This window comes from Eumetopias jubatus, unplaced genomic scaffold, assembly GCF_037043125.1.
Source record: "Eumetopias jubatus isolate StellerSeaLion01/CBP00866 unplaced genomic scaffold, mEumJub1_p1.0 scaffold_16, whole genome shotgun sequence".
Lineage (NCBI taxonomy): Eukaryota > Metazoa > Chordata > Mammalia > Carnivora > Otariidae > Eumetopias > Eumetopias jubatus.
The window spans coordinates 76015497-76037711 of NW_028274822.1; the positions used below are offsets into that span (position 1 = coordinate 76015497).

The following is a 22215-nucleotide window of genomic DNA, read 5'->3' on the forward strand; positions in this document are numbered from 1 at the left end:
TCTCCCTCTGCCCCTCCCCCCCTCGTGTTCTCTTGCTCTCAAATAAATAAGATCTTAAAAAAGAAAAAAAAAAACACATGTTGTCATAACTTCTCATTCCTTGAGGAATGAGAAGTGCCTACAGGACCACTGGAAGCTTGCACTTGGTTTCCTTTGGACGTCAGCCCACACACTTTGTCCCTCTGCCGATTGTGCTTTGCATCCTTTCACTGTGACAAATGCCAGCCACAAGCATGACCATCTGCCGAGCCCTGTGAGTCTTCCTAGTGACTCATCGGACCTCGGGCTGGTCTTGGGGACACCCACACATTTAGAGCAGGAACGAAACTCTACACATCTCAAGAGACCAAGTAAAACTGTAATGTTCACAATGCTCAACTTGAGTCGTGGAGAAAAGGTTGGATTGTGTTCAATCAAGCTGCCAAACAAAGGGACAGCATGCTCAAAGAGCTCTGGAAAATTCTCCAACAGAAAAAAAAAAAATGGGATTTAGCACTCCAAAAAGCAAAGAAGGTGGGCTGCTGCCTTCCATGTGACATAGGTCCCAGCGCTTGGACAGTGAGCAGCAACAGTGCTCACGTCAGATGCTTACTCATTTATCTCCAATAACCCTGCAAAGCAGGCATTACTGCCCCTGCTGCGGCATGAGGATCTAAACGTCCAGAGAAGGCAGGCAACTGACCAGACGTCACACAGCTCGTAATCTTGCACAGGTTGCTCCCACTGACTGGAACTTCTTTGCTTCTTCCTCTCCACCAAGTCTGACTCGCTCTTTGAATGCCTGCTTTCATATCACTTTCTATCCAAGTCGGAGCTGACCCTCCCGGTAAGGTTATATCCTGCTGACTGCTTCTCAGCGTGACGGCTATGTTCCCCCTGAGACCCTATCGTACGTGTAATGAAGGAAATATTTAGCGTGTGTCTCTCCCCAACCAGGGAGAAGCTCCACGAGGGCAGAGACTGCGGCTGTTGCCTGCTGCATCCCCAGCGCCTGGCACACAGTGGGTCTCGAGATAGTTGAACACTGGAAAGAGTGGGGGAAAGGGCATGGATGGGCACTACTGGCTCGCACCGCCGGAAACAGGGAGACCCGAAAAGGATTCTCTGAGTTGAAACCAGGGAGAAGGGAGAGACTGCAGGCCCAGGAGGCTCTGGGGCTGTGACACGCTCACAAGCCCCAAACGGTCTCCATGGAGACCCAGTCAACCTTCCAGCACCAGGATGGGTGACCCACAGGGTCTACAAAGGTGGCAGAAGGGGGAGTGGGGGCCCCAGGGGACCGAGACTCCAAGACCAGAGGGTTCTGCTGCTGGTCATTCCCCTCTCTGCCCCATCACACAGGGAGGTCACCTGAAACTGTCACCTAGGTTCCTTCCAGCTCTTGAGGTTCCCAGCAGACGAGTCTTCCAAAGGTATGTAATGCAGGGAGTCAGAGAGTTTGCACAAGGTGCCTGGGCTCTTGGTGGCTAGTATCTAGGTGTGCCCTGCCGAGATGAGGCCGGGATGGCGGGGGAGGTAACAGGGAGTACCAGCAAGGCCTCTGGACTGAGACCTAGTGTGAACCCCGGCCCTGCCACTCCCCAGCTGTGAGACCCTGAGCGAGTCGCTCCACCTCCCTGAGCTTCGCTTCCCTTCTCTGGAAGACCGTGTAGCAACAGCACCTACCTCGTGGAGAGGATAGGACCCCGCGCTCGAGGTGCGTGGCCCAGGGTCAGGCGCGTGACCGGCGGGCAGCGGATGCAAGAACTGGCATTTTCGGGACAGATACTGTTCCTGGGGCCTCCCTCTTACTTACCTCCAAGGATGCCATGCAGACGACTTTGTTAGCGTGGTAGAAGAAGGTGGGCAGGACATCAAATATGGTCGTTTCAGAGAGTATTAATTTCTAGGGGATGGGAAGGAAGGGAAATGTGAGCAGGTTTCAACCACAGGTCAGATGAACGGAGCGGTGGGGCAGGGTGGGGAAGCCCACGGTGGTCCCATCAAGAAAATGCTGCCGGTGTCCCAGGCCCATCGATCTGAAAGCGGAAACAGTTCTGGGAGGACGGCACCCAAGGTTCCCGTTCCAGAGGCGGAGGGGGTAGCTGGAGGCTTGCAAATGATCCAGAGTTGGGGGGTGGGGGAGCCCAAAAGATGAAGCCATGACTCCCCCTCTGGCAGCCCCGGCCACACCGGGCTAAAGCGCTGGTCTGCAGTTGTGCCCTGAACCCAGGTGCTGGCGCACGGAGGGCATGGGGAGCCCATCTCCCGGAGGCCCCCCCTGGGCCACAGTGTGTGCTCTGTGGAAGGTGGACAGAGGCGGCGGCCTCACCTTGAGGTTTTCTGGGCAGAACTGGTGGCCGTACATGTCGATGGCAGACAGGAAAATGGACTCCACCTGGTTGTGCCTCAGCTCATAGGACGGGAGGTGGGAGGCAATCAGGACCTGCGGTGTGGGGCGAGGGGGGTAAGCCAACCTTCCAGGGGAGACGCCAAGGGCCGGGGTGGCAGCAGACGGGCTGTGCACCGTGAGGGACAGCACCCCACGACCCTACCTGTCTGGCTCTGAGGGCCACTTTGCAATGCTCGCTTTTGCTCAGCTGAGTGAGCTCGTTGAGGATGGAGGTCAGCTCTTCCGACAGGGAAGGGTCTGGGCCACAGAGTTCATCCTTTGGGGGATAAAGACAGAATCCAAATGCCTTTCCTCCGCCAGAAGGAAACAAGCCAGCACTCACCCTCAGCTAGGCGGGTGCAGCTACCTCCTCAGCTCTCTGAGCATCCCTGGCACAGCCTGATAATAGTGCCCATGCCCTAAACACCTGCTCGGACAAAAAATACAATTAAGTCTCTACCTACATCACTATTAATAACCAGCCATTATCAAGCAAGCAACTCCACCCTTTACATTCATTTCCCCAAACCCTCCCACCCCTCTGAGGAGTTATGATATGATTCCCATTTTACAGATGAGGAAACTGAGGCTCGGAAGCTGTGTGCCTTGCCCCCAGGCCACCGAGCATGGGCAAAGCCGAGCCACATCCAAACCCAGGTCTATTCTGTCCTCAAGGCTTCTTAACTCTTTCCTCTCTACATTGCTGCCTGACTTAAGGGGTTCACAGTTTGGGAGAAGTGGGAGGAGGGGAAATAGAGCCAGATACAAACAAAGAGTAAGGTTCACACGGGATGCTCTAGTGAGGGTGTGGTAAGTCACCCTCTGGGAGTCCCCATGGGGAGCATTCTGGAGAGGTCAAGGGCAGCTTCTTACAGGAAGGAGGATCTGGAGTTGCAGAAGTAAAGGGACAGTGGTTCCCATGAGCACCCCTCCTCCTGCTTCGGAATGAGGAATCTTTTTGCCAGAGGCCAGAGGGCTGCATGCACCTGGTCTGTGCATCAACCCCTTATGCCCTAAATGCAAGAAGGGCTTGGGAATGGCTCAGAGCAGGTGTTCCCTGATACCCCTTGAAGATAGAACAATGACTGCTGGGAATATGAACGACCCAGGAACACGCCCCCACCCCTGCCCCAGCCCAGACTGTTCTCCAAGAAGTCACCAGATGGTGGGGCCAGGGGTCCTTTCTTCTACACCTGCCTCTGCATTTCCCTAATTAGAACGAGCCTGCTCTGTTTTTATGATCAGAACATTTGTATCGCATTAATATTTCACACTTGTACACAAACACACAAGCCTGTGGGTGCTGAAGAAATCACATAGATTATTCTAAATTTTCTCTCCCTCCCCCACTGTGATTTGCTTTAGAAACCGAGTCCCCTCAAAGACTCAAGACAATTTCATTTCAAAGGAAATATTCAATTAACAAGTCTTTCCAGAAAGTGTCCTCAGCACCAAATATCATCAAGTGCAAAGAACTCGTCATTTTCAACAAATGGAACCAAGAGAGCCAAAATAATGGATCTCGCACAGACATCCCAGAAACCACACCTGGTACAACATCTTCAACCGCCTTCACTGAGAAGCCCCAAGCAAGTGTCCTAGCTCTCTGATCTGGGGGCCACTCCACCAGGCTGTCCTCTGGTGTACCTAATTTTTAGTACCTTCCTGCCCAGAAGAGAGTCATGGGCACAAAGAGTAACGACAGCAGGCTAACCCACAGCTCCCACCCCTGGCCTTTGAACGGCGAGCAGATGGTAATAGATAACAGGCATACCTTGCTTTACAAACACTCAGCTGAAAAAAACTCTATCCAAAGGAGGCATTCTGCAAAGGGTTATATACTATTTTAGCAATGGCATTCCCCGCAAAGAGTGGACATCTCTTTGGGCATAAGTTCCCAATCCTGGCTGCACACTGCAATCACCTGGAAAGCCCTCCCCCCGAATTTAATTTTGAAGAATTTCAAAAACCACACAAGAATTAAGGATCAGTTGGGGCGCTTGGGTGGCTCAGTCAGTTGAGCATCCGACCCTTTGATTTTGGCTCAGCCCATAATCTTACGGTTCTGGGATCAAGCCCTGACTTGGGCTCCACACCCCAGCGGGGAGTCTGCTTGAGGATTCTCTCTCTCTCTCTCTCTCCTTCTGCCCCTCCCTCCTACACTCTCTCTAAATTAAATAAATAAATCCTTAAAACAAAATTAAGGATCAGTACATTGAAAACCCCTATACTGATGATCCAGATTCACCAACTGTTAAGCTTTTACTATTGTTATCACATCTGCTTTTCCTCTGGTAAGCACACACACGCACACGTGCACATATACACTTTCTTTCTCTGAAAGTCAGTTAGACACCATGATCCTTCCCACTAAGATTGTACCTCAAGAAAAAGGATCTTCTCCTAGCTAACTAAAGAACCATTAAAACACCCAGGAAATTGAACACCAAGCTGACAATATATAATATACAGCTTACACTTGAGTTTTGCATTGGCGAAGCTTTCAAAAAGTATTAACGCCTGGCCCACATCCCCAGAAAGCCTGATTTAACTGACCAGGGTGGAGCCTGGGCATCTGTGTTTTTAAAAAGCTCCCCTACACCTACCCCAGGAGATTCTCAGGTACAGCTAGGATTAGGAGATCCTCATGTTGCCCTAGATTTCAAAATGATTCTTTACAAAAATATCAGTATTTATGAATCCATCTCGTTAGGGTGTTAAATATCCTACAGGCCCAGGCCCAAATTTGGCCCACTGTCCATTTTTTTTTTTGAGATTTTATTTATTTATTTGACAGAGAGAGACACAGCGAGAGAGGGAACATAAGCAGAGGGAGTGGGAGAGGGAGAAGCAGGCTTCCCGCGGAGCAGGGAGCCCGATGCGGGGCTCAATCCCAAGACCTTGAGATCATGACCTGAGCCGAAGGCAGACGCTTAACGACTGAGCCACACAGGCACCTCCGGCCCACTGCCCATTTTTGTAAATAAAGTTTTATTGGCACACGGCCACACACATTCATTTATACATGGTCTGTGGCCACTTTCATACTGACAGCAGAGCTGAGTTGTTGCAACACAGGATGTGTGGTTCTCAATACTAAAATATTTACTATCTTTACCAAAAAAAAAAAAAAAGTCTTCCAGCCAATTCTTGCTATAAGCCAAGTCCATATCTCTCTTACTATCTGCTGATTCTATATTTTCCAAATGAGCCATCAGGAACCATATCAAGGAGAAACATCTTTAGCTATAAAGGATGCTAATTATCATCTAGTAGGAAGAGAAATAAGAACAAAGAAAGTCCATGTTTTCCAAGAAGGGAAAATAAAAATCCTACCACAAGACACAGAATCCAGTTATCCCCTAGTAACTCATGACTCTGGGGTCCAGGCTGTGGGTTCAAATCCCGACTCTGCATTTAGAAGTTGGGTGCCCTTGGGAAAGTGACTACTTCACCTACATGCTCTGCCAAAAAGAGTGAGAACAGTGCGCACCTTCTAGGCTTGCTGTGAGAATTAAATTAGTATTTGTAAAGCATGTTAGGAGTGCTCGGTGCATGGTAGGTGCTTTGTGAGTGTTAATCATGATCTCCCACAGTGACTGATAAATCCCACCCCCTGCCTGGTTTTATAAACAAAGTTTCGTTGGGACACAGCCATGTTCATTTGCTTACGTTGTACAAGGTCAGGACTGAGACTGTATGACCAGCAAAAGCTAAAATATTTACACTCTGGCCCTTTCCAGAATGTTTGTGGACCCCATGTTATTCCTGCGGTGAGTACGGGGCGCCCTTTCCTGCTTACAATCAACATGATCACCAGCTGGTTCTTCTTGGCCACCTGCGCGTGGGAAAAGATGCAGTCCAGCACCTGGGACATGTCTGGCTTCAGCTGCTCCCTGAGGTTGATCACACACTTGTCGTAGTGAGCTAGAGGGAGACAAAAGGGGTAAGGCTCAGGGCCCTCCCGCCCTGTGGGCTTCTCACCAGTGCTGGCGGCGACTCTTGCCTTGTTGGAAATGGTGCTCCACCCGTAAATATCTCCGCAGGAGGTCCAACACCACCGCCTTCATGTAGCCACGGGTCCCACTGCGGTACCTAGGGAGGAAAGGCGAGGCTGCTTGAACCATCAGCTCCACTTCCTGGGGTGCCCGAGTCTACAGTAGAGCTTTTAGGACTTCCAAAAGGAGAAAACAGTAATCCAGTATCTGGAGGCTATACCCCCTAATCCTCAAGGCTGGAAGGGATGTGTGAGTCGGTTCATTTGCACTAACTCTGTAGGCCAAAGACAGCAGTGACTTGCCCAAGGTCAATACATCCAGCCAGAGTCCAAGTCTGAGCCTTTGGATGGCACCTGCCCATTCCCAGAGAGAAAAGACAGGATGCTGAAAAGGGTCAGCCTTGCATACACGGTTGATACCAAAAATGATCAATGAACCATCCTAGGTATAGAGTTTGAAAGATAATTAAACGAAACTTGAAAGACTTTTATCAATAGATCCCTATGTAAATTTCACTTCCCTTTTAAAAACCAAATTTTAACATGGATGTTCCCTAAGACATTTCACCTCTTCTAAATCACTTCTGCACGTAGGAAATTGAGTTTCTTAAGTGATACGACACTGAGTTTTCAGGCCATGAAGACCAGTTTAACCCCAGAGTTACTGACAACAAAAGAAAGAACATGTACTTATTCAACTGTGACCTAAAAAAAATACATAGAACGGAGCTTTGAGGGGTGCCTGGGTGGCTCAGTCGGTTAAGCGTCCGACTCTTGGTTTCAGCTCAGGTCATGACCTGAGGGTCATGAGATCGAGCCCTGCATCGATGACTGAGCCCTGCCTCAGGCTCCATGCTCAGCGGGGAATCTGCTTGAGATTCTCCCTCTCCCTCTCCGTCTGCCCCTCCCCCCCACTCGTGTGCACATGCGTGCTCTCTTTAAAATAAATAAATCTTAAAAACAAAACAGAGCTATGATATTTATGTTTAACACAGAAAAGTCTGCTAAGGGATTGTTCATTTTCTTCCAGGTGTTTCTCTGAAGCTAGAGTGTGGGTTTAAGGTTAGCAGCCAAAGTGTTCTGGGGAGGGTCTCCCCTCCTAGCCCTTGGCTGTGAAACTCTCTCTTCATGGGGACTCCACACTAAGACTCCCTTCCTCAGCTCAATCCTCTATGAGCAGTCTGAGTCCCCATGAGCCAAGGCACTCCCTGAAAAGAAGGGCAGTCTCCTGGGGTCCTACTTCTCTCTGTATCTCTGTTCCCAGCACAGGGTAAACGTGCATACACTTCATCTGCTCCAGTTTAGAACAGTTTCAATTCTGTCTTTGTAAGCAGAGCATCCCTGCGAGGTAGAGTTTTCACACAACATGGCAGTTCTTCTTGTCATCAGAATAGTTCTTCCTGCTCACGAGCTACTCAACGTACAAATTCCTCATCAACTCTCTTCGGCAATGATTTCAAAACCACAAGGATAATCTGTAGAGTCCTTGACGGCCTATAAAGCCACCGCATCCCACTGTCCTATAGGCAAAGCTACTGTAAGGACTCCCCGTGTATCAGCACTTTACAAGCATTGATCCACTCATAACTCAGAATAACTAATTGCACGTGAGGAATTTTTATTCCCATTTTACAGACAGGCAAACTGAGATCACGGGAGAAAAGGGCCTTGTTTCTGGGGTTAGGAATAGCTATGCCAGGACTGTAATCGGCATCTCTGGACCCCAAGCGCTGTCTCTTGGTTGGAGCCTGCCCTTGAGAGAGCCCCAGAATGCTGCACTGGTATAATGCACAGACAATGAGTTGACAACCGCCCCCCCACGGAGGGCCGAGGACTCACCTCTGGACCAGCTGCACGATGCTCTGGGTGTTCATGAAGAAGACCTCCCGTTCAGCCTTCCGCTGCAGGGTGGCCGCGTGGCAGTCCAGGATGGTGGCTATCTGGAAAGGCACACAGGACAGGTCTGGCCACTCATAACCATACAATCTGGTTACCACCATGAAGGAGTCACCAGAAGGACCCACCGTGGGCTCCCATGGAGGACCCACCCAAGGCTCATTCAAAATCTGAAAATTTCAGCTCCAAAGCCTTCTCCGGACACCCAGAAACAGCTGTTCATCCCGCTCAACATATTGCTTGAGGAATTTGAGCTTAGAATGACAACAATCCCATAAAGACACGTGTATTATTCCTCTCTACAAATATGAGTGATCTGGGGGAAGGGAACGGAGTTTCCAACCCCCGGGAAAATAAAGTGGGCTGGGGGGGGATGTCTTGTTTTTATAACTAGATTTAGTGTTATTAGCATATTGTTTTTGGCAACAAAAAATATTTTTAATGAAAAACCTGTACCAACAACAAATTCCTGAAAGGTCCAAACAGGTACTTTTCTCAATTGGGGTTCTTTAGACTTTTGTTTTGGTGATTTCTCAGTCGAGATATAATTTACATACCATAGTATCCCCCCTATTCATTCATTCATTCATTCATTTTTTTAAGTAGGCTCTACGCCCAATGTGTGGCTCGAACTCATGACCCCAAGATCAAGAGCTACAAGGTCTACTGACTGAGCAAGCCAGGCGTCCTCCCTCTTTACAGTATACAACTAATTGAGTATTTTTCAGTATATTCAGAGTTGTGCAATCATTTGCCACTATCGAATTTGAGAGCATTTTCATCACCCCAGAAAGAAACCCGATAGCCATTCACAGCTACTCTCAAGCCCTCTCTCCCAGCCCCTGGCAACCACTAATCCACTTTCTCTCTCCATGGATTTGCCTCTTCTGGCCATTTCATGTACATGGAATCATGCAACACGTGGTCTTTAATGACTGGCTTCTTTCACTTAGCATGTTTTCAGGGTACGTCTATGTTGCAGTATAAATCCGTATTAGATTCCTTTTTATGATGGAATAATATTCCAGCGTCTAGAGCGGTTGACCTCCAGGAGTGACCTGATCTAGGCTGACGCGTAGCTCCCCAAATCGCAAACATGTGGGTGAGGGCACGATGATGGTATGCAGCCCTTCTAACCAGACAGAGGGCAGAGGTAAACTGAATGAGGAGGTTCTTCCAAATGCAAATTATCTTGAAAATGCTTAACAAAGCAACACCCGCTCCTCCACAAAAAAAGCACAAAATCAAGCCAACATAGAATTATGAGAGATATTTCATACTACCCTGGAACCTACAACTGCCTCTGTTTCAGCCTGGGTACGTTGGGGGAAATGCTCCCTGTATTTGTACCAACTGCTACCTCCTATTCTGAATCCAAGTTTTATGGAGTAAGGCCACGTAACCGTGCTCATCTCAACAAAGCTGGAGAAAGTGCTGGGGTTCGGTAGAGAAGGGCTCAAAAGGAAACTCTCAGCCTGTGCCATCTTGGCTGCTCGATCAGAGGTTGAGTTCCTGGGGCAGCACCCACGGGCACCCCAGTGGGGCGGGGGCGGGGGCACACACCTGCTGGCTGGGGAACTGGCACAGCACCGAGGTGATGTTGCTGGCGTACTGGGCCATCACCCTGCGGACCGACTTCTCCACGGGGGCGGGGATGCGACCGGACACACTGGTCATGATTTCCTGCAGCTCCAGCAGCGGCAGTGATGGGTGCCGGAGGGTCATCATGAGCTTCTGCACCCACTCCTTCAGCTGAAGCGGGGACTACAGCATTAGCCAGAGGTCCTGTGGGGGGGCATGGACACCGCCACCCTCCCTAGGGCAGCCGACACACTCAACCCATCCAGACCCTGTACCCAAAGAGCCAAACATCTAGACCCGGCAGCCTCTGGAACAGTCCTAAGGGGGAATGGCCCCCTGACTACAAGGGCAAGGCCCAGTTACCCTGCACCCCCACCCATGCATCCCGACAGACGGCATGGTGTGGGAAGAGAACACGAGGCCACGTGAAGAGCTAACGTTTAGTGCCAGACTGCTCTAAAACCTTTATTTATATGTTCTCATCCAATCCTCAGAAACAACCCTGCAAAGGAGGTATAATCGTTATTCCTATTTTACAGTTGAGAAAACTAAAACAGAGAGGTTGATGAAATTACCCAAAGTCACCCAGCTAGTGAGGAGCCAACTCAGGCCACTCAGCTCCAGAGACTCTTAACAGCGGCACTACAATGCCTCTGGGTGTCCCAGCAGCTGAAACGTTGATGGTCTCTGAATGAGAAGGATAATGGTCTGACTCCATAGGAGCTGTGTTGTTTAAAAATGAAAGAACGCGTGCCCCGGTGAGTGCAAAGACTAAATAAATGTTGTAGATTTAGCGATCACAATCAGGCGGCACAGCACGGGAGCTAAGCGCATGGACTCTGAAGCCAGATGGCCCGGGCTCAAATCCCACCTTTGCCTTTTCACCGGGGAAACAGGGCAAAGTTCTTAGTCTCTCTGTGCCTCAGTTTCCTTAGCTGTAGAGTGGAAATAATATCATAGGTGGTTGGGAGGATTAAATGACTTAATAAATTTCAAGTGCTTAGAGTAGTAGTTGGCACAGTATGTACTAGACAAGGGTGAGCCATTAATACCACCAGCACCAGCACCAGCACCACCAGCACCAGCACCACCACCACCAGCAACATCATCACCACCAGCACCAGCATCACCACCAGCATCACCAGCATCACCACCACCATCATCATCACCAGCATCACCACCACCATCATCATCACCAGCATCACCACCACCACCACCATCATCACCACCACCACCATCATCACCAGCATCACCACCACCAGCATCACCAGCATCACCATCACCACCAGCATCACCACTAACGTGTTTTGCTATTCTGAGAAAGGATGTGACAGATAATTATATCGCTTCTGATACTGAATTTAGCATCATGGATCTCTCACTGAGGTCTGCAAATGTGAGAACTTATTTCTCTACAGAGTAAGTAGGCAAAGGGCCCTGGGGATGAACAAGGAACACAGAGGGTCTCTGAACAAAGTGACTTCCTCATTCTCTCTTTAAGAGGTGACCCACGAGGACTTCTTTTTGAATTTACCACTTGAACATTCTCCACAAAAACAATATAACTTTTATAATAGTTTATAATCAAAGAGAACGTACACCGATGTTTACAATCAGTTGAGGAAGTTCCTGAGAATAAGTCCTTGGTAAAAACCACAGAGGGCTGGCCATTTTCCCCCATACCTTACTTCAGTAAAGATCTCGGACCTCATGGAATAAACCCTCCTGGCTCTTCACACAGACCTGCACACATGTGTAGAATACACACCTATCCTTTGCACGTGACCTACCTTTGTGCTAAAAATAGGCTCCGGCAGACAGTAGCCACTCATGACGTTGGTCAGGTTTTCCAGCACATTGTGGAAAACCTGGTGCAGTTTCTCTCCCATGATGGGCAGAGTTTGCTGGGAAGGGAGCTCTCCTGTGAATGGCTTGGCCTGAGGAGACACAAGAACCAGAGGTCAAGGACACCTGCCTCCTGAGTGAGAGGAGAGGAATGGAGGGGCGAGGCAGATCGACCAGTACAGTCCACAATATAATCAGGATGAAGCCTGAGGGAAGAAGAACAAAAAACCCCACAAGAACACATACTGGAAAGTCAAACTTGCTAAAACCCACCCAGATGTGGGTTTCCCAAATCTCCTCCCCTCCCCCCAGAATGCCATAGTCCATTGTTACACACTCCCAGTGATTTTGGAGGAAGTTAGATTCTTTTGTTTTGCTCTGCTTCCTAATCAAAATTATCTCCCTGTTTTCCCTATTTATTTTCTGTCTTTATTGAATCCCGAAGATAAACAACCAGCAGGATGGAAATTAAGGAAATTCTCATGCAAATGTCCCAGCTTTTTGTAAATCATAAACATTTAGCCTTAGAGAATCAAAAAAATGAAAAGCTCCCCAAGGGGCAACCCTGACCCCAGGAGCCCATTTGTTTATTCATTCATTCATTCTACAAATGTCCGCTGAACACTTCCTACGTGCAGCCCTGGGACCCAGGAGCTTTGGGATGAGCTATTCTGCTGGCCTGGAACCCTCAGCTCCCTGCCCCTTCCCCTGTCCCAACCCTGTGGGCTTGTCTCGTCCTTCGAGATGAACGGGAGGGTCTCCTCCACAATCTGGTGCTGGCTTCTCCAGCTGGGCACAGCGGGGGCCAAGGGCAGCCCCCTCTTAATGCACTTCTGGAGCCGAATGACAAGGGTCATCTCATAGGCAAACATGAAACCCCAGGGACCGGTGGCCGGGCCCTGCCTCGAACCTGGCGCAGGTAATGGTTGCTGAAAGGAATCGCATGCAGACACACACACCTTTCTGGTGATCTGAAAAGGCTCAGTCTATTTCTGGCTTTGGGAACCCTCTACAGAGAATAATGAAAAAATGAGAAGGAAACTGATAGAATATTCTGGAAAAAAGAGGCAATGTGGTTCTTTTTTAAATGATCTTACCAGCCTTCCCCCCTCCTCCCCTGGCACATGTACTAACTATTACAGAGAAAAAAAACAAAACACGATACAGGCTACTCTATGAATGACTACCTCTCCGTATGCACGCTTTGCTTAGGAGAGTGTAAACGTGCGTTCATTCAGCAGCAAGACCTGCTTTTCTCTGAGTACCCGTACGCCTCCCACACTGTGCTAGGCACCAAGAATATAGTGATGAACAAGAAAGTAGTCCTTCCCTCTGACCCTCTTCCCTCTCGTGCTCTCTATCTCTCATTCTCTCTCTCTCAAATAAATATCTTTAATAAAAAAAAAAAAAAAAAAAAAAAAGAAAGTAGTCCTTGACCTCAGAACTCCCAGTTTCATGGGAAGGCTTAACAATTAATTTTAAGAATCTAAATTGGAAGTCCCCCTTGAGCTTGACTTCAGGGCCATACATATCACAGATACTCTGGTACCCCCTCTCCTGGTCCCAGGGAGGGGGTGCTGCCCCCACAGCACCCGGACCTCTGTATATACATCCAAAAAATTTGGGACCAATGGGACAATCAGTGAGAGATGTCGTCTGTCGGATCACGAATGACAGTACCAGGGAGAGAAGGATAGCAGGGTAGGAGAATGGGGAGTGCAAGTTCAGGTGTATGTGTGCCATTTTTTAAAGGGTGGTCAAAAAAGGAGCCTAGGGAGACAGGGCGACTCTACATAATACACTACCCTGGATGGGTTCCTGGATTTGGGTAAAAACTAAAGAAATCATACAGTCGTGTTCACTGCAGCATGATTCACAACAGCCAAAAGACCAAAGCAACCCAAGTGTCCAGCGATAGATGACTGGATAAACAAAATGGATGCTATACGTACCACGGAACATTACTTGGCCTTAAAAGGGCATGAAGTATGGACACCTGCTCCCACATGGATGAGCCTTGAGGACGTTACTCTAAATGAAATAAGCCGGCCACAAAAAAGACAAGTATTGTACAATTCCGCTAACAGGAGCTTCCTCGAGTAAGCCAGATTCAGAGAGACAGTGAGAGCAACTGCTAGGGGCTGGGGGAGGGAGGAACGGGAGTTCGTGTTTAATGGGTGTAAGTTTCAGTTTGGGAAGCTGAGAAAGTTCTAGACACGGATGGCGGTGCTGGTCGCACCAGAGTGTGAATGCACTTACTGCCACTGAACTGCACACTTCCAAACGGTTCCGATGCTGAATTTCACATTGTATATCTTGCCGCTTAAACGTGACCACTAAGGAATCTGCATAACTAGGGACGTCAGGGAGTAATAATGTATCAATACCGCTTCATCCATTGTAACAATATTATCTATTCTTTGTAATTATATATTAATAACTCAATATTATTATGATATGCAATCTGAGTTTTACTCTGGGTGGACTGGCGGGCTGCTGGTGTGAGGGGCATAAGCAAAGGTGGCCATGCTTCCGTACCCATCACACAGGCTGCTGGGGGCTCACAGAGGCAGGACAAGAGCCGGGAACATCCAGCCAGCTCCACTCCCAGAACAGAAAGAACTGCGAGCACTCCTGAGCCAGCCGGGGCGGCTGCGCTGGGGTGCGACATACCGGGTGCACTTTGGAAGGGTCATCGAGCTCCAGCCTGGCCACCACACAGCCTGCTTCCAGCATGGCCCCCGGGCGCTTGATGTACTTCACCCGGCCGCTTTCCTGCACGTTCAGGGTCATGATCATCTTCATTACCTGTTTTGCAGGAAGGAGAAATCAGATGAACCCAGCAGAACTGGCTTGTGTGTGTGTGACAGCCAGAGTCACCCAGAACTAGGACTCTGGAGCAGCAGGTGTTTGGTCATTTAAATAGAATGACTCCCTGGACAGAGTTCAAGTGTAAAGGAGGGAGGGAACTCGCATTTGCCAGAAGCCTGCTGTGTGCCAGGCTGAGTGCTATTCATGAATTATTTCCATCTGCAAAGCCAGCAAGGGAGGCAGATTATTTATTGTACCCATTTCACAGATGTGGAAACTGATCTATATTTGTAAAGTCAAGTCTCTCTCTTAGAAATACTGTTAAATCATCCTGTGTGGGGGTGCTTAACACACACATTCCTAAAACATGGTGCATTTTGTGGCTGGCTCCTTTTTTAAAGGCAGTGAGAAAACCCTCTGGGGAACCTTTGGTGAAACGAAGAATGTGCTCCCCGCACCTCTCTGAGAGTCTGCATGCATGGACGTGATGCATTTGGTTACCATGGTGTGGGCTACAGTCAGCACTGCGCTCCTTTTGCTCAGTGGTTCACAGCTTGGGCACCCAAGACAGAGCTGGGCTGGAACCCCAGCACCCCACCCATCCTTCTGTGATCTCCAGCAGGTGCCTTCCCCTCTCTGAGCCTCAGTTTCCCCAACTGTCGAATGGGGAAGAACGACAGTCTCACCTCATAGGGCTCTTATAAGGGCTGCTCAGGAGGAGCCCGGTGCGTGGCGGGAGGCTGGCAACATGAGCTCCTACTGCTGCCGTATTTTCATTGTCGATGATTATCATTATTATTGACCTTGGCAGCATGGAATGGAGGCCAGGTGTGAACCCTAGCTCTGGGGGACACTGAGTTCCTTAGCCTGCCTGGGCCCTGTTTCTTCATGCGTAAAATGGGGATCCTATCTGTGCCCATCTCCTGTGATTGCTGGGAGGATGATAGAAGGTAATCAAACAGGTAAAATGCCTAGAATAGCACCTGCATGTGGCAAGCGCTTTGTAAGCGTCGGCTTACAGCTTTTTCAATCACCGCCATGGTTATTCTTAACCCGCCCTTCCTCGCTCCTACGGAGGTGTACATTTTTGAGGTTTGCCCTTTGAATACTGCAGAGAATTGGGGCTGAACCCCACACAGCGGCTCTCTGAGGAATCGGCAGATGGTGGCCCAGGGGAGAGGGGAGGCCCGCCGGCTTGGGTGCAGGGGTGCAGGGGCAATGCGGGTGGGATGGCCCTCCCTCGGGGAGGGGAGTGGAGGGCCGGCCCTGTACTCACCTCCATGTCGGCATAGCTGCTCCCAGCCTCAACATGGCCCCCGTCCTCCACCGTGTACTGCATTAGCTTCCCAGCCGAAGGGGCTCTCAGGACCGTGGGATCGTTCTCCTTCTCAAACACACACGTCTTGTTGCCGATGGTAATACGGTAGCTGGGAGACAGAAGGGGCGGGCAGGTAGACGGAGGACCATCAACCCAGCGCACCCAAGTCTGGCTTTCGACAGTGTTTTCCCCTTCCTGAAGGCAGCCCAGAGTGTCCCCCCACCCTGTGTGTGGTCTGCGGGATTCCATTTGCCCAAATGCCAGTGTCTGACGGTAACTGCAGAGATAGTGGGAATGAATGGGGTGAACAAAGGGTATGACCCTTTTCCGGCTGAAAACCAGTTCCTTTTACGGATACAATTCTAAGAGGCATGGAGAAGGCCATCGATATTACCTGATAAATATTTACCAACTTTAAGCCTTCACCTTATAACTAAACTGGGAACAGTATGTCCCGGGCGGGGGGGGGGGGTGGGTGGCAGGGGTAGCCTATCATAATCTTGAATATTCTTGGCAGACAGAACATGGCTGAAAAAGAGGTAATAAAACAGTGCTCTGGCTGGGATCAATCCAGTCTGCCTTCCAAAGTTTTGGAAAGGGAGACAATTCTCTAAGTGGAGCTGTTGCAGGCGTGGGGTCTGTGGTGCACCCCAGCCCACCCCCACCCCAACTCCCGCCTGACTCTGCTTGGCTGGAGGCAGGGAAGAAGTCTGTGCTGCCCGCTCAGCCCGGCTGGTCTACACTTCATTGTACGAGCTCAGTGTGGTCAGATGCACTGGAAAGGGAGGGTCTTTGGAGGGGGGCGGGGGTGGAAATCTCATGATGCCTCCATGCTAAGTGCTTCCAGGGCAGCCTGCATTTCGCTTATCCAGGTGCACAGTGACCGGTCCTGCCCCTTCTGCTTGCCGAATGTGTCATGTTCGCCAACAGGCTCCACAAGTCGTGACTGTGGTCTTATCCCAATACCTAGCCCCATGCCCAGTACAAGAAGCTGTCGCCCTAACTGGATGGCTACATCTCCTCCAGGCCCGGGCTCAGATGGCCATGGGCACTGCAGCTCAGACAAACAGCAGCTGACATGCTGTCACACGCCTCGCAGGCCCTGGAGCTGGGAGTCATGGCCCATTCGGCTGTGTTCCTCCCACATTACTAGGAGCTGGCCTCTTGGGAACCTCCCCAAAACGTCTGCCAGTTTTGTGGACGTCCAGCCAAGAGATTAACCTCTCCATGGGCCCCAGAATTTACTGGAGAAGGTACTTTATCTAAGACGCCTGGGCCGCACATAGCTGGCTTTATATCTTTGAGCCCCACAGGAAAGCGTGGCTCTATGTGGTGCGCCCTCCCCCCACCTCCATGTACCTGTCAAACTCTTCTTTCATGTAGGTGGTATAGCTGTTACCATTATAGGACAGTAGCAACCCCCCGTCGCTTAGCCGGTGGGCGTCGATCTCGATGTGACAGTCGTTCATGATGAGGACGAACATGGTCAGAGATTGCCGGGCCACCTGCGGGGACAGGCTCAGTGTCCCTGCCTGAATTCAGGAGGCCTGCTTGTCCCTGGGCCCCAGAGCACCATCTTCCCCCCCTCCACCATCACCACCACCAGGAGCAAGGGCTACTGGGGGGTGGTGGCTAATGGCTACCAGCTGCGGGTGTAGTTCAGCCTGGCCATCTCCTGCCAATCACATGCCCTTCTCATTCCTGGCTCTAAGCATCAGCCCCAAGCAGGGCCACCCTGAGCAGCAGGGAAGGTGGGGGGGCGGAGGGGGGAGTGTCTCACTGTGCATGAGACAGCCCTGGAAACTCCACCAGTGACCATGATTCTGCCCTCCCCAGACCCAGCTCTGCCCAGGGGCATACGAGACGTTTGGGAGCCTCGAGAGAGGCACAGGTGGCCAGGCCCTGGCCTCAGCTCTGCACTTCAATCTGACATACTAGCCCTGGGTTCACTGTGGGTGCTCTCTCTCAGAAAACAGAACACCCTAAAGAGCCCTCCACCTCTAAGACACATAGGTTGAGACAAGAGGTAGTAAGAAACTGAGGACTGTTTATTGCAACATTATTCATGGTAACAGTAAGACTGAGACACACTAACTATCCTACAACCTTGCGATGGAATACTCTAGACCCACACTGTCAAATACAGCAGCCCGGACCTAGGCTCTGGCTATTTACATGTAAATTAATTTAACTTAAATCATATATAAAAGTCAGTTCCTCGGTGCTCGGTAGCCACACTGGAGAGCACAGATAGAGAACATTTCTGTTCCTACGGAAAGTTCCATTGGACCACTGGCTCTGGACATCAAACTGATATTAAGAAAATGTTAATAGCACGGGAAAACTTTATGCCATGATAATATCAAAGCAGTAAAACGGAATTCGCACCATGATCTCAGCTTTGCAAAATCAGTGCGTAAGGAACAAAGAATTAGAAGACATGTGCTAAAAGGTTAATGGGGATTGCCTCCCAGGGTCAACACACGATGGGTTTGTTCTTCTGATGCTTTATGCTTTTTTGAAATTTTTACATTTTATACAGTAAGCATGTGTCATATTTAAAATCACGCTGGGGGAACCAGGCCCGTAAAATAGCCAGGAAGCATAGAGGAGTGGTTTTATGGCAGGCCCCCATGGAGAACATGCTTGTTTGACTACACCAACCCTGAAAATCCCCAAAGCTGGAAATGTAACATGTGCTCAGTCATCTTAAAAATAAAGTAACAAGGGCGCCTGGGTGGCTCAGATGGTTAAGCGTCTGCCTTCGGCTCAGGTCATGATCCCGGGGTCCTGGGATCGAGTCCCGCATCGGGCTTCCTGCTCCTTGGGAGCCTGCTTCTCCCTCTGCTTCTCTCTCTCTCTCTCTCTCCCTCTCTCTCTCTCCCTCTGTCTCTCATGAATAAATAAATAAAATCCTTAAAAAAAAAAAATAAAGTAACAACATAAAAATTCTGCCTAAAAGGCAGACTCGAGTTCTGTTATCTTTTCCCTTCTGAGAAGGAGGCCTTAGCTTCTTGGGGACACTTGGCCCCCACGGGTCACCCTGACCTGGACCCAGGGCCTAATCCTGTGCCCACACATCTCAGATACTCGATAGTCTCTGCTGAAATGACCTCAGATGCCCCAGGAAGGGTAACTGGATACTTCTGACAGAGGACAGCAATGTCGAGTAAACCTCCAGGGAAGCCCAAGGTGGGCCAGGGAGAGATCAGAAAGCCATACATTGACGTTTGGGGCAGACACAGGACAGAGCTGGCCTCACGGCCCCTGGAAACAGACCCACACACTACGCCAGCTCAGCAAAGGTCCTGCTCATGCTCTGTACTGGACTGGCTATCATGCCCCCAAATTCATGTCCTTCCGGGCACCTCGGCATGTGACTTTATTTGGAAATAGTGTCTTTGCAAATGTAGTTAGTTAGATGGCGTAGGGTGGGAATTTAGGAATGCAATCTGAGTGGTGTTCTTCAGAGCAGAGACACATAGAAGGAAGACAATGTAGACACAGACACACACGCACACGCACGCACACAGAAAAGGCAGCATATGAAGCCAAAGGCATGGTTTGGAGTGACGGTCTACGAGCCACGGAACACCAAGGACGCCCCACAACCACCAAGAGCTAGGAAAGCATGAAAGAGATTCTTTCCTGGAGACTTCAAAAAGACGAGGGCCCAGCTGACACCTTGATTTTAGACTCTGGCCTCCAGACTCTGAGAGAACACACTTCTGTTGTCTGAAGCCACCGGCTCATGGTACTTTGTTACCTGAGTCCCGGGACACGTAGCTCCGCTGTACGCTGTGCGTATTGCTCAAGACTGCACGTGCCAAAACCCAAAGTGCTTAGGTTTCAAGGGCACGGGACTGCCTGGGGAGTCCCAGGACCCATGCATTGAGCAAGTCTACTCCAGAAAGAAAAACTCCCACCAGCCTCCAGAGTGCTAGAGACATCCAAGAAACCCAGGGCCTTCACCTTGAGGATGTACTTAACACCTCCATAAATTAATTCCACATCCACGATGTTCAGCAGAGAAGCTGCAGGAAGGACCTGGCCCCTGAAAGAAAAGACAGACTCTCCGTCGGCTGTGGGAATGAACGAGAACACTAGGGCCACCCTCTGGATTTAAACAAATCACCCAGCTCTTTGCCTCACCCTCGCCTAAGCACCAACACATCTGGCTGTATTGAAAAAGCTAAATCTGATGAAAAGGCACGGAATGGGACGTTGCTCAGAACTTAAGGGAACAGCACTTGCTGAAGGGTGAGAAATTTCAAAAGGGCTTTCCAGGAAGCAAAATCCCGTAACGCTCCTTCTCGGAGAAAACTCCCCACATGGGAAGGAAAGCGACACACGTACTGCAACCCTATTACTCTGCATAAGCACAATGACCACATGCTAACGGCTCTTGTCTTTTTAAAGTTGTTTCGATAGCTTCATTTGCCCATCACAGTGTCTCTGGGGGTGATTCCTGCCTCTACCCCAGGACATTTGGCCATGTCTGGAGATATACTTGATTGTGGTGACTCCTGGCGGAGAGAGGGGTGACTCCTGCTAACTTCCCACAGTGCACAGGACAGCCCCCGCAATAAAAAAAAATCAATCAGCTCAAAATGTCAAGGGGGCCGGGGCTGAGAAACCCTGGCTCACCCTAATAGTGAGCACCTGGCCGCTTCTGAGCTGGTCCACTTCACTAGCCATGCCTGACTCGGGTGAGGGTCCGGAAGGAACATTTGCAGAGCTGACCTAGCACCCGCTTTGCTTCTCAAATCCACCTCCTCTCTGAACTCAAGCGCTATGGAGTACCTTACACAAGTCAGCACGAATAAGCCCACGGCGATCTGCCTACTACCGGCTGCATTGAGAATCCCCCCCAACTCCCCCACCCCCCCACCCCCCAGCCAGTGGCCTCCTCCCAGGCAGCCTCAGTTCACAGGAGAGGAATTTCAGAGGTAAGCACACAGGAGGGACTCCCTAATTGTCCCATGGCTGGTTATCTGCCTTACTTGCCACTAACACGCATCCCACGGGGGGGGGGGGGGACACCCTACCTTTCCAGCGAATGTAAAAAATCTGTCATGCATGTTCTGAACATCGCGTCGGCCACGTTCAAGGCTCCGCACACCACCCCGAGCATGATATCCGGCTTCTCGGCCTAGGAGAGACTCCGTGCTTCAGTGTCAGTGGTGACCAAGCCCACAGAGAGGAGGGAGGTGGGGAAAGGGGGCTCCGTGACCCCGAGGGGAGAAGCGTGCAGCTCCCCACCTGCACTTTCTCGGCGATGAGGTGATCCAACCAGCCTGTGTCGATGTTGTTGTTCTGGAAGCGCTCGGTCTCCAGCAGGTTGATGAGATACTCCACAGTGGTCCTGAAGTCGCCCCGGATGGACAGTTCCTTCAAAGCCACCACCATGTTCCTTGAGGGGAAAGGTACATGGATTGTTTTCCAAATTAATATACGTGTCGACAGAGCTCCTGCCTGGTTCTCAGAGAGCCCAGAATAGCACAACTGAGAGAGGGGCCTGAGTCCAGCAGCCCATCTGTCAATCTCGGCTCCAGCATTTGCTGGTCAGGCAATCTTGGGCAAGTGACTTAACCGCTCTGTTAATTATTATTAACCACTGCCGGTCTCTCTGCCTCTCTGCAGCTGGACCTACTCAAATCCCCATATCCCAGAGCAGGTGCCACCCCCTGGCTGTCCACATAGCTGCTCTGCGGGGTATGCACGAGGTGCATCTACGGAAGGCCAACACTGTTACCCCACCCAGGGTGTGGCGGTCACCTGTCCGCATGTGCTTGGTTGGTCACCACCTCCTATTTCTCAGAGGGGTGGCCTCTCCCCAAAGAGGGCTTCAGTCCAAAGGGCTGAAGCCCCCACTTCCTAGGAAATAACAGGGAGAGTGTTTTGTACCAGAGAAAGAGGCATTAGAACCATTCCCTACCTGGGAGAGGAGAGCTTTTACACCTGCCATGACGTTCCTGCGTGTATTCAGCAGGTGTGGCAAAGGGGCAAGAACAACCCCAGTTTGGGGCCAGGGAAATAAAGATGCAGTGAGGTCAGATGAGCACGTCAGTAGTCTCGGGAAAGTCAGGTGTGGGACCGGAGTCTGCATGTAAGCATCAAGCTATTGGGCTCAAGGGTGACCAACTTGTTCCAATTTGCTCAGGACGTGCCCAGTTTTAGCAGTGAGAAAAATCCCAAATCCTGGGACACCCTCAGCCCCAGGGAAGCTGGCACAGCTGATCCCCCTGTATTAGACCCTATGAGCGGCACCTGGGTGGCTCAGTCGGTTAAGTGGCCGACAAGATTTCTGCTCAGGTCATGATCTCACTCACGGCCATGAGATCCCCTGCATTAGGCTTTGTGCTCAGTGGGGAGCCTGCTTAAGGTTCTCTCTTC

At 50.3% G+C, this 22215-nt stretch overlaps 1 protein-coding gene across 3 annotated transcripts in view; it reads right to left on the bottom strand.

Annotated features, from left to right (window-relative positions):
• The window catches only part of ACACB (acetyl-CoA carboxylase beta), a 118911-nt gene that overhangs the window by 41745 nt on the left and 54951 nt on the right, over positions 1 to 22215 (bottom strand). For all 3 annotated transcript variants that reach the window (XM_028116591.2, XM_028116593.2, XM_028116594.2), the window contains 14 exons: positions 21082 to 21232; positions 20868 to 20971; positions 19792 to 19873; positions 17179 to 17324; positions 15778 to 15928; positions 14364 to 14498; positions 11636 to 11782; positions 9828 to 10016; positions 8208 to 8308; positions 6378 to 6466; positions 6174 to 6298; positions 2535 to 2648; positions 2312 to 2425; positions 1796 to 1885 (listed from right to left, as the gene is read on the bottom strand). In XM_028116591.2, the coding sequence (XP_027972392.2) occupies positions 1796 to 1885; positions 2312 to 2425; positions 2535 to 2648; positions 6174 to 6298; positions 6378 to 6466; positions 8208 to 8308; positions 9828 to 10016; positions 11636 to 11782; positions 14364 to 14498; positions 15778 to 15928; positions 17179 to 17324; positions 19792 to 19873; positions 20868 to 20971; positions 21082 to 21232 (1738 nt within the window). The remainder of the gene's footprint in view (positions 1 to 1795; positions 1886 to 2311; positions 2426 to 2534; positions 2649 to 6173; positions 6299 to 6377; positions 6467 to 8207; positions 8309 to 9827; positions 10017 to 11635; positions 11783 to 14363; positions 14499 to 15777; positions 15929 to 17178; positions 17325 to 19791; positions 19874 to 20867; positions 20972 to 21081; positions 21233 to 22215) is intronic.